The sequence below is a fragment of the Microtus ochrogaster genome, unplaced genomic scaffold (assembly GCF_000317375.1).
Source record: "Microtus ochrogaster isolate Prairie Vole_2 unplaced genomic scaffold, MicOch1.0 UNK41, whole genome shotgun sequence".
In the NCBI taxonomy this organism is placed as follows: domain Eukaryota; kingdom Metazoa; phylum Chordata; class Mammalia; order Rodentia; family Cricetidae; genus Microtus; species Microtus ochrogaster.
The window spans coordinates 897,938-910,442 of record NW_004949139.1 but is presented as its reverse complement, the minus strand read 5'-3'; the positions used below and the strand labels follow the sequence as shown (position 1 = coordinate 910,442).

At 42.3% G+C, this 12,505-nt stretch overlaps 1 protein-coding gene across 2 annotated transcripts in view; it reads right to left on the bottom strand.

Moving 5' to 3' along the window:
• Fchsd2 (FCH and double SH3 domains 2) overlaps positions 1-12,483 on the bottom strand; it is a 213,763-nt gene extending 201,280 nt beyond the window's left edge. For both annotated transcript variants that reach the window (XM_005368781.2, XM_005368782.2), the window contains exons 1-2: positions 12,106-12,483; positions 10,355-10,452 (exon numbers count right to left, since the gene is read on the bottom strand). In XM_005368781.2, coding sequence (XP_005368838.1) covers positions 10,355-10,452; positions 12,106-12,126 — 119 coding nt within the window. In that variant the 5' untranslated portion in view covers positions 12,127-12,483. The remainder of the gene's footprint in view (positions 1-10,354; positions 10,453-12,105) is intronic.
• Between the last annotated feature and the right edge of the window lie 22 nt (positions 12,484-12,505).

Below are 12,505 nucleotides of genomic sequence, written 5' to 3'. Positions count from 1 at the left end.
CTATAATTCGTGATCCTAGAGAAGCTAAATAAGAAGGAGAACCCAAAGAAAAACATATAGGCATTCTCCTGAATATTAACCTTCATCAGGCGATGAAAGGAGACAGAGACAGAGATCCACTTGGGTTTTATAATATCTGAGTAAACTGAAATGCTCCAAAATCCAAAAACTGTTAAGCAGACTCAACTTGCTCAACTTGTATTGGAGGGAAAGGGAGAGAAAAAGAACCAGAAGCCTAAACTGGTGTTTGAGCAGGAAATATTATATTCTACTTCTTAAAGTAACTGCTCTGAGAGCTATCTATCAATGTACCAAAGTCACCTGTGCTAATACAGAGCTACTTCTGCATTAGCTTAGGTAAAGAGGGAGACACTCTGAAAATTAAGATTATCATAAAGTTGTCAGTCAGGATTAAAAGAAAATCAAATTAAAGTTTCTATAGTCCTCATCTCCAAATAAATTCACAGATATTCAAAACCTGAAGATGCATAATGGAGATATATCTACTAGTGTGTTTACCACATCGCAATACATTTCCTATGGAATATTAAAAAGCACACACATAACCTTATACTTTCTAAAGGTTTAAAAATTAAAATATTTATTTAAAATTAAATATATATATATATATGTATGTATATATATATATAAAATTTTGTGTTTGAATGTTTTGCCTGAATTTAGTCTGTATACCACATGTATGCTGGGCCTAGAGAGGACTTAAGAAGGCACAGATCCCCCAGAACAGGAGTTACAAAAGGCTGTGAGCCCCAAAGTGGGTGCAGGAAATAGAACCCGGGTCTTCTATCAATACTCTTAACTGAACAATCATCTCTCCTAGGTGGACCTAGTTTAAAGCATTCTGTCCATCATAACTGTACCCAAGACAGATTTTTGTTTTATTTCATCTGGTATCTGATACAAGAATCTTGCTGTGTAGCCTTAGCTGGCCAGCCTATAGCTCCCTGTGTAAACCAAACTGGCCTCATACTCACAGAAATCCACCTGCCTCAGACTCCTGAGCACTGTATTAAAGGCATGTGCCACCATGCAAAGCTCAAAAGACAGATCTTGACTTCGATCATTTTTAAATAGCTGCTGGCTTACGATAAGTGAACTTACAAGTCGATCTACCAATCTACTCTCCCCTGCAGGTTCCACAGCAGGCACGTGAACGTCAGATGACAACTCGTCGTAGTTCTTTCCACATGTGTGTGCCAGGGATCAAACTCCTGCTAACAAGCAAGTAGCTTGACCTACTGAGCCAACTGACAAACCTATAGTGACGTGGGTTTTGTTTCTTAAGATTTATAGTATGAGAGTCTTGCCTGCATGTGTGTATGTTCACCACAAGCATGCAGTACCCATGGAGGTCAGAAGAGTGTACTGGAGTCACAGATGGCTGGAAGCCATCGTGTGGGTGCTAGAAACCAAAGCTGGGTCCTCTGCAAGAGTGACAAGTACTCTTAACAGATAAGTCAACTATCCAGTCCTTGTTTTATTTTCCTAAGATGAGTAACTTGTTTTGCTTATCTGAAGTATTTTATAGGCTTTAGTGAGCTTATGAACAAAATAAAAATCCCATCTTAGGTCTTCCTGTGGAAATGAAACATTTCTGTAAAATGCCCTATTTGGTTCTGTTTTTTAAAGATTTATTTACTTTGTACTAAATAAAAGGAAATGTACATATAGTATATATACATTAGTGTTTTGCCTGGATGTATGGGCATAACATGTATGCAGTGCCCACAGTGGCCAGAGAGGGTGTCAGATCCACTAAACAGAGTTACCAAAGGTTATAATCCACTGTATGGGTGCTGAGACTAGAACCCAGGCCCTCTGTAATAACAGTAAATGTTCTCACTGAGTCATCTTTCCAACCCCTAGTTTTGCTAACAGTGTGGCCCAGAGTGCCTCCAAGTAGATGAGTTTGTTGGGGGTTTAAAAGCTTCTGGTTTGTTTTTAAACTACTCATTATGTCGTCCATGATGACTGCAAACTTCTGCAATCTCCCAAATGCTTAAAACAAAGATATGTGCTACCATAACCAGATTTTAAAAATGTTTGAGGGGTTGGGGATTTAGCTCAGTGGTAGAGCACTTGCCTAGCAAGCGCAAGGTCCTGGGTTCGGTCCTCAGCTTCAGAAAAAAAAAAAAAAGACAAAATAAAAATGTTTGATTCTGGGCTGGAGAGATGGCTCAGAGGTTAAGAGTACTGACTGCTCCTCCAGAGGCCCTGAGTTCAATTCCCAGCAACCACATGGTGGCTCACAGCCATCTACAATGAGATCTGGTGCCCTCTTCTGGCCTGCTGGCATACATGGAAGGAATGTTGTATACATAATAAATAAATCTAAAAATTTAAAAAATATAAAATAAAAATGTTTGATTCTTGGGTATTTTGGTACTTGTTTTATTTGAGACAGTGTCTGACTATGTAACCCTAGCTCACCTGGGACTACTCTGTAAACCAAGACGGCCTCAAATTCAGAGAGATCCTCATGCCTCTGCTTCCCAAATAATAGGATTAGAGGCACGGTCCACTACACCATGCCTGGTTTAAAATGTATTCTTGTTTGCTTGTGGGTGTTTTTTGTTTGGTTTTTCATTTTTTCAAGACAGGGTTTCTCTGCAACTGCCCTGGCCTGCCTCTGCCTCCTAAATGCTAGGATTAAAGGTGTAAACCACCAATCCTGGCTTGTTTGTTTTTTGAGACAGGGTCCCTCTACATAGCCCTGACTGTCCTGCAACTCATTACATACACCAGGCTGACCTCACACTCAAGAGATCTGACTGCTTTCTGCCTCTAAATGCTGAAATTAGCCAGGTGGTAGTGGTACACACTTCTAATCACAACACTTGGGAGGCAGAGGTGTAGTGGTATTTCATTTGTATTTTAATAAAGAAAGCTTGCTTGAAGATCAGAGAGTGAAACAGCCCCACTGGTCAGCCTTACAGACTAGGCAGTAACATATACCTTTAATCCTAATAGTCACACTAGTTGCCATAGAAACCAGGCAGTACATGCTTTTAATCCCAGTACTAGAGAGGAATAAAAAATGGGAGGAAATCACTCTCAGACACAGTCTCATTCTGAGATTCTTGGAGGCAGGATCACCATTTTGGAGTAAGGTAGAGATAAGAGTGGCTGGCTGCTTTGCTTTTCTGAATTCAAGTTAAACCCCAATATCTCTCTGAGTTGGTTGAACACCAATATCTATCTCTGAGTTTTTATTAATCGTGCTTCACAGAGGCAGGAGGATCTCAGTGAGTTCAAGCCCAATCTGGTCTACAAAGGGAGTTTCAGGACAGCCAGGACTGTTACACAGAGAAACCCTGTCTCAGGAGGAAAAAAAAAAAATCTGGAGAGAACAGTGGCTCTCTGTATCTGAGAGGATCCCCAGCTTTTGGGCTAGAGAGATGGCTCGGCAGTTAAGAGCACCAGCTGTTCTTCCAGAGGTCCTGAGTTCAGTTCCCAGCAACCACATGGTGGCGGTGCCCAATTCTGGCATGTAGGTATACATTCCAGCAGATCACTAAATTAATAAAAAATAAATTTTAAAAAGTGCTGAGATCAAAGAAACGCACCGCCCCCACGCCCAGTGTAAAACGCTTCTTAAGGACACTCGTGGATTTAACTGTCATGCCCAAGAAGGCATAGTATTTCCAGAGAACTTTTCCTATCACATGAAACTACAAAAAATCTTGAGCCCCTTTGTTTGTTCTGTGTAAGTAGAAGTTTAATTGTGTAGCACAAGCATAGCCACTTTACTCCACAAGAGTGAGACTGCAAACCAAAAGCATCTTTGAACCATCAGACAGAGACTGAGAGACCTAAAAGGGTATTTTAGCAGGTAATGGTATATGGTACTTACAATTATATGAGAATGAAAAAATAGTGCACTGACTCCTTTAAAATATTCTGCTAATGCCTGGTACACCAGAATCTGCATTTAAATTTTTATTTATTTGGTTGGTTTGTTTTGGTTTTTTGAGACAGGGTCTCACTTGGTAGCATAAATTGGTCTGAAACTTTCTTTGTAGTCCAGGGTGGCCTCAAACTCATAGCAATTCTCCTGCCTCAGCCTCCCACATGCTGGGATTACAGACATATACCACCATGCCCAAATACATCTTATATATAATAGAGATAGACTTTATGTCAAAAAGCACAGTAATGGGGCCATGAAAGATGAAGACCTGAGTTCAGATCTCCAACATACATGTAAAAGTAGGCTGTGATGGTGCTTGCCTAGAAAACAGCAGACAAGAAGATCCCTGGGGTTTGTTGACCAGCCTGTCGAGCTAACCAGTGGGTTCCAGGCTCAGTGAGAGGCTCTGCATCAAACAATAAGATGGAGAGGGGCTGAAAAGATGGCTCAGTGAATAAAGTTCTTGCCAGGCATGAGGACTAGAGTTCAGTTCCCCAGAACCCACATAAAAAAGCCAAGGCGGCATGGCAGTTTGTCTGTAAACCCAGAGATGGAGGACCCCTGTGGCAAGTTGATATAGACCAGCCTAACTGGTGATCTTGGGGTTCAGCAAGAGAACCTACTTCTCAGCAAATAAAGTAGAAATGATTGAGAAAAATACCTCTGGCCTTCACACACACACACACACACACACACACACACACACACACACACACACACCATACATGCATACACACAAAGTGAATAAGATAAAAAACAACTGAAGAAAATTCCTAACTTCAACCTCTCATCTCCACAGGCACACACCAGGCGGTGGTGTCACACACCTTTAATCTCAGCACTCAGGAGACAGGGGCAGGAGGATCTCCGTGAGTTCAAGGCCAGGCTGGTCTACAAAATGAGTTCCAGGACAGCTAGAACTGTTATACAGAGAAACCCTGTCTCTAAAAACCAAAAAGAAAAAAGAAAAGAATGGCCCCACAGGCTCACGTATGTGAATGCTTAGTCATCAGGGAGTGGCACTACTTGGGAGGAATTAGTGGGTGTGGCCTTGTCGTGTACAGCAGGGGAGTGAGCTTTGAGGTTTCGAATAACCAAGCCAGATCCAGCGCCTGCCTGCCTATCTGTGTGTCTCTCTCACACGCAGCTACTTTTCCAGTACGATGTCTGCCCACACGCCACCATGCTCCCCATGCAGTCCATGACTAAACCTGTGAAACAATAAGCAAACCCCAGTTAAATGCTTTCTTATATAAGAGTTGCCATGATCAGTCAGGCAGTAGTGGTGCATGCCTTTACTCTCGGCACTCAGGAGGCAAAAGCAGGCAGATTGAGACTCTCCTGATCTATAAAACAAGCTTCAGAGTAGAAAGATATCCCATGCTTTTGGATAGGCAGAATTAACATAGTAAAAATGGCAATTTTACCAAAAGCAATCTACAGATTCAATGCAATGCCCATCAAAATCCCAGTAAAATTCTTCAAAGACATTGAAAGAACAGTACTCAACTTCATATGTAAAGCAAAAAACCCAGGATAGCCAAAACAATCCTGTACAATAAAAGAACTTCTGGAGGCATCACAGTCCCTGACTTCAAACTCTGCTACAGAGCTACAGTACTGAAAACAGCCTGGTATTGGCATAAGAACAGACAGGAGGACCAATGCAACTGAATAGAAGACCTAGATATCAATCCACACATCTTCGAACACCTGATCTTTGATAAAGAAGCAAAAAAACAAAGGGAAAAAAGAAAGCATATTTAACAAGTGGTGCTGGCATAACTGGATATCAACATGTAGAAGAATGAATAGACCCACATCTATCACCATGAACAAAACTCAAGTCCAAATGGATCAAAGACCTCAACATAAAGCTAGCCACACTGAACCTTATAGAAGAGAAAGTGGGAAGTACATTTGAATGCATTGGCACAGGAAACCACTTCCTAAATATGACCCCAGCAGCACAGACACTGAGAGAAACAATTAATAAATGGGACCTCCTGAAACTGAAAAGCTTCTGTAAAGCAAAGGACACGGTCAACAAGACAAAATGACAGCCTACAGAATGGGAAAAGATCTTCACTAACTCCACAACAGAGGTCTGATCTTCAAAATATACAAAGAACTCAAGAAATTGGACAACAAAAGAACACATAATCCAATAAAAAAAAAATGGAGTACAGACCTAAACAGAGAACTTTCAACAGAGGAATCTAAAATGGCCGAACGACACTTTAGGAAACGCTCAACATAGGTCATCAGAGAAATACAAATCAAAACAACACGGAGATTCCATCTTACACCTGTAAGAATGGCCAAGATCAAAAACACTGATGAAACTTATGCTGGAGAGGTTGTGGGGTAAAGGGAACACTTCTGCATTGCTGGTGGGAATGCAAGCTGGTACAACCCCTTTGGATGTCAGTGTGGCGATTTCTCAGAAAATTAGGAAACAACATTCCTCAAGACCCAGTAATACCACTTTTGGGTATATATCCAAAAGATGCTCAATCGTGCCACAAGGATATGTGCTCAACTATGTTCATAGCAGCTTTGTTTGTCATAGCCAGAACCTCAAAACAATCTAAATGTCCCTTGACCGAAGAAGGGATAAGGAAAATTTGGTACATTTACACAATGGAGAAAAAAAATAACAACAGCTTGAATTTTGCAGGAAAATGGATGAAGCTAGAAAACGTTATTTTGAGTGTGGTAACCCGGACACAGAAGACAATTATCACATGTACTCACTCATAGGTAGTTTTTAAACATAAAGCAAAGAAAGCCAGCCTACAAACCAACAATCCCAGAGAACTTAGACAACAATGAGGACACTAAGAGAGACTTACATAGATCTAATCTACATGGGAAGTAGAAAGTAGAAAAAGACAAGATCTCCTAAGTAAATTGGGATCATGGGGACCTTGGGGGAGGGGAGAGGCAGGGAGGGGAGCAGAGAAAAATGTAGAGCTCAAAAAAAAAAAAAAAATCAGGTTTCAGGATAGCCAAGATTACACAGAGAAACCTTCAATCCCAGGTCCCAGGAAGCAGAAACAGGTGGATTGATTGGTCACAAATTCAAGGTTAATTTAGCCTACAGGGTAAGTTCCAAGTCAGCCCAGGTAAAAACTTACATGAAAATGCAAAATAATAATAATAATAATAATAATAATAATAATAATAATAATGGAGGAGGAGGAAGAAAACGACAGCTGTATACAAATAATTAGCTGTCCTGAGTGGCCAAAGGAAAAAGGATGCATAAAATGCTAAGAATTAAAGCAGAAAAGGATGTCTACAGCCATTCTATCACAAGGTGTTAGGCCACAGAAAGAGGAACTAATCACGACGTGGAAGACTACTAAAGAGACTGAAGAAAGGAAAACACGAATATACTGCTGTGGTAATTAGAATATTGCTATAATGACGCAAAGGAGAGCAGATGAAGTAGAAGGAATTCAAACAGTAGCAACAGCAGGAGCACCAATCAATATCAACTTTAATTTATGTGGCATTTGTATGTACTATCATTTGATATGCATAACGTCATGAATGAAAGGTATTCTTGTCCCTTTTACAAATGAGAAAACTAAAGTTTAGAAAGGTTAAGTCAATTTTCAAAAGTCAGCATGGCTAATACGTAAGAGTTTGGACAGAAATCCAAGACTGAATGACTCCAGTGTCCAGACTCTTGACCTTAAGCTCGTGCAGTGTGGTACAAACAAAAAGGAGAAACATGAAATCTAGAGGTCCTTAGATGACACCATCAATGAGATCTCTAGTTACACACTAACTTTTCCTTCCTGAAATCTTCCCAAAAATTGATTACTTCTTTTATCTAGATTTTTATGAAATATCTTAGTACACTTAACAGATGTCTAAAACTGAATTTTTAATCATATCAAGCTTTAGTATCTTACAGAGGAATTTTTTAATTCAAAAACTTACTTGTGGAAGCTGTGAATGTATACAAGGCCTTGGGATTCAATGACCAGTGCAACTTAAAACCAACACCTGGGTGCCGGAGAGATGGCTCAGAGGTTAGGAGCACTGGCTGCTCCAGAGGTCCTGAGTTCAATTCCCAGCAAGCACATGGTGGCTCACTACAATCTATAATGAGATCTGGTGCCCTCTTCTGGCCTGAGGCATACATGCGGTCAGAACACCACATACATAATAAATAAGTAAATCTTAAAAAAAAAAAAAAAAGGCAAATACCTGAACCCCCACCACAAGCCCATATGAAGAAAACAGAACAAAAAGACACAAAAAGAGAAACAAGAAGATGGCTCAGTGGTTAAGTGCACTTTCTAGAACACCTGAATTTAGTTCTCAGTACTCATATCAGGTGACTTACAACTGCCTGCAACTCTAATGCCAGAAGATTCAACACTTTTTCCTAGGCTCCATATGTATCTAACATACACATGGCATATACACATGAAGACATACATGTGTACCTACATATATATGGGATAAACACATAAAGATATGCACATATACACAAAAAAATCTAAACAATTATTTTAAAAGAGAAACAAATTTAGATTTGAAATAATGCTATTTCCAGTCAGAAAATCAACACTGGTTATATTCAAAATGAATGAAAACAGATTTATATGCCTTAGAATTCCTAAAAAGACAGTAGTATGGAAGGAATGTTCATAAAAAGTATCTAAAGTAAGCACGAGGGGGGAAACTCTTTAAAATCTTCGAGCCATAAACAGCTCAGCTATCTGAAACATACGTAATTTTATCCTAACAATATATGGTAATGTTTGTCATGAAACATGTCAGGATCTATGGAAAATAGCCACCTTATGATTTACAGTTTTAATTCTAATTTGATAACTGTATTTTTGTTTGTTTGTTTGTTTGTTGTTTTTCGAGACAGGGTTTCTCTGTAGTTTTGGTTCCTGTCCTGGAACTAGCTCTTGTAGACCATCTGGCCTCGAACTCACAGAGATTTACCTGCCTCTGCCTTCCAAATGTTAGGATTAAAGGTGTGCACCACCATCTGACATTGATAATTGTATTTTAAGAATAAGAATTGGGCTGGACAGTGATGGTGCACACCTTTAATCCCCAACACTTGGAAGGTAGAGGCCAGCCTGGTCTATAGAGCAAGTTCCAGGACAGCCAAGGCTGTCACACAGAGAATGCTTGTCTCAAAAAACCAAGAAACTAAATAAATGAATGGAAGGAAGGAAGGAAGGAAGCCAGAAAGAGAGTAAGAATTGGAGCTGCTCTATTTGAATATGCAAGTCATCTTTTATCCATTACAAAAATATCTGTTGAACTGTCAGTTTGCACTACAGGTGACAGGCCAGGCATGGAGGTGCACACCATTTTTTTCCTTAATGACTTATTTAGTTCATGTGCACTGGCGTTTTGTCTGCATTTATGTCTGTGTGAGGACGTCAGGTCCCCTGAAACTGGAGTTACAGACAATTGTAAGCTGTCATGTGGACACTGGGAATTGAATTCAGGTCATCTGGAAGAGCAACCAGTGCTCTTAACTTCTGAGCCATCTCTTCAGCCAGATGGTATACACATTTAATTCCAGCACTGGGAGGTAGAGGCAGAAGAATCTCTGTGAGTTCCACCCAGCATGGTCCACACAGTGAGTTCCAGAAAAGCCAGGACTACAACAGAGAATCCTGCCCCATAAAGTAAAAAAGTGTGTGTGTGTGTGGGGGGGTTGCTTCCTTTAATAAAATAATTCCTACTTTCTGCTCTTGTTTATAATATCCACTTTTTTTTTCTTTTTTGAAAAAGAGTTTCCCTTTGTAGCTCAGGCTGGCCCTGAACTTGTGCTCCTCCTACCTCAGCCTCCAGAGAGCTGAGGTTACTGAGATTTCAGATATGTGCCACCATGTCCATCTTACTACGCTCAGTTATAACATTCATTTTCACAATATGAGTGCAATATCTTATCTAGTAAATTCACAGTTCCCCCGATCATGACTATAAGTTACTTTAATAAAATATGACAAATATTTCTCACTGAATTGTGCATCTGGACAAAGTTATACTTGCCATGTTTTAACAGTTAAATTATCTGGGGTGACTGGCTCGTCCCAGATATTAACCATAGTGTCAGCTTTAAAAGCCTGTGTAGAATTGTTAAAGCCAATAAATAACTTACAACTTGGTGAAAAGATGTAAAAGTTTTCAGCTGAGTGATTACAAACTGACTGATAGGCTCTTGAGGCCTTATTTTTCAGTAGTACATGTACACTGAGGAAAGTTTGCACTGTTGTTAGTTCCAGTTCTAACTTGCAGCTGAGTCAAAAATCTGCAGCCTGAAAGCAGGAGATCCAAAAGGAAATTCCATCATCAGATCCTGGGTCTTGGCAACTCAAAGGTCCTCAGCGGCAGATAGAGCAGCTCTCCAACCCTTTACTGTAATCTTACCTCATATCTTCAAGTAAATCACATTCTGCTTGATGTTTGGCTTGAAGTTTTGTCATCTGCTCACCTTGAATGTTTTTCAGTTCTTGTGTAACTTTCACCTAAAACATAGCATGTATTTATAAAGGCTTTTACTACCATTTGAACAAGAAAAAATACTTAAAGAAGACAATATTTGTTAGAATGTATACTTCTAGTTTTCCTCTCCCTAAAGACTAAAAAATTCATTATTTGCCACCTAGTTTTATTACTTAACTATAACTAATGAAAAAATTAGCCAAAGGATCTAAAACAGGGATGAATAAAAATTCAAAAACATAAAAATTACAGTTTAAAAGAGTGCAAACTGTCATTCTGTCTTCTTTCTTCTCAAAACTACAGGCATTAACCATAGATGGAAGGAACCATACAGTATCTAATACTTAGCAACTGAAATTTACACAATCATGAAATACTATGCATGAGTAAACTACATAATATAAAACCATAATGACTGCAGGAAGGCACACCATCTCAGAATGATATCCTCCACTCTGACGGCGCATCAAATCACAAGCTCTTTCTCACAAAGGAGACTGAAAAAGTGACCTTCCAGCATATGCAGGGCTTTTAAACTAACCCAGTAAGCCAGGCCAGGTGGCAGCCCCACTTCAAACAGTGAGAACCGCCAAAGCCAGTTGGCTGGAGCCTTCCCGGCCAGGCCGGACCCCGGGGGTTGCAATTGGTTTACGATTCTGGCGGAATCCTGACCACCGGAGCAAAGCTACACGGAGAGATGGGGTACACGTGCAGGCGGAAAGGGTGGGGAATGAGTTAACTGGAGAAATCCAGATTAAGAAAGGGAAGGGAAAGGAAAGGAAAGAGAGACGGTGAGTGGCAAATGTTTGCCCACGAGGGGAAGCTATAACTGTCTCTCCCCACTTCTCAAAGTAGGTATCTAGTATCCCTCTGAAAAATGTAAAAAGACAAGGACACAGGCTTAGCCGCCCGGAAGGTAAAAAAGAGCGGCGCAGCGGGGAAGCTGCTGGCAAGCCCCAGAGCGCCCGTCACCGCCACCCAAGCCATGCAAACCCCAGCGGTAGAGCTCAAGCCACGCATCGCCAGGTTCTGGCTTTCAAACTGGAAGCTCCACCGATTTCCTGGCCTCTTAGCCAGAGGCGGGGCTGGCCGGGGTGGGGGAGCAGGACCAGTCAATCCTTAATTTACTTTCCCTTGGGAAGTGGGAGGGCGGTGACCGTACCAACTTCTTTTCCGCAGGCCCGTGGGAAAAACAGGCCAAATCTTGAGGCTAGACTTGAAACCCCCCGGCAAATGTGCCAATGGGTGGGGTGTCGACAAGCAACTAGAGGGCTCGAACCTGGCGCAGACTAAACAAATCCACACAAGGCTTATCTTCAGGGGCTCTGCCGCCTCCCCTCCCTGCAGCCCCAAGAATGCACTTTGCACTGGGCAGCACTGCCATGCAGATAGACACACATATGCATGCCCGAAAACCTCTAGTCAATGTTTAGGGGGGAGGGAGTGTCCTCCCTAGCGTGGTGGACAAGCACTGGCAGCCCCTCTGTCGGAAAGGCACCTCACACACGCGACCCCCTGCCCGGAGCAGGCGGCAACTCAGTGACGAGCCAAGAGGCGAGAGCGGTCACGGCCCCTTGCGGGAAGGGGGAGGGGGCGCAGCGGTCGCCCCGGCCGCGTTCTTTGTACACACCACCACCCCCCAAACCTCCAAAGACCCCCGCCAGCGGCGCCCTCACCTTCCTCGGCGGCGGCTGCATGATGCTGAAGGGACATCAATCCTCCGCCCACCCCCGACGGCGGCGTTTAAAGGATTGTGAGGGTGAGGGTGAGCAGGGCTGGAGAAAAGGGGGCGGCCCAGTGAGCCAGAGCGCGCGCGTTCGCGTACGTGCGTGTGTGCGTGTGTGTGTGTGTGTGTGTGTGTGCGAGTTTGTGTCTGTGTGTGAAAGGAGAGCCTGAGGAGAAGTCGTCCGGGAGACAGCGAGGCAGGCGGACAGCAGCAGCAGCCGGCTCGCAGCGGAGTTTAGAGAGAGGGAGGAGGAGCGCCGGGAAGGCCTGGGGCCCGGGCGGCCCAGGGGGTGTGTGAGGGAAGGAGGCGGGGACGGCCAGGAGGCGGGGGCCGCGACCGGGGGCGCTGGG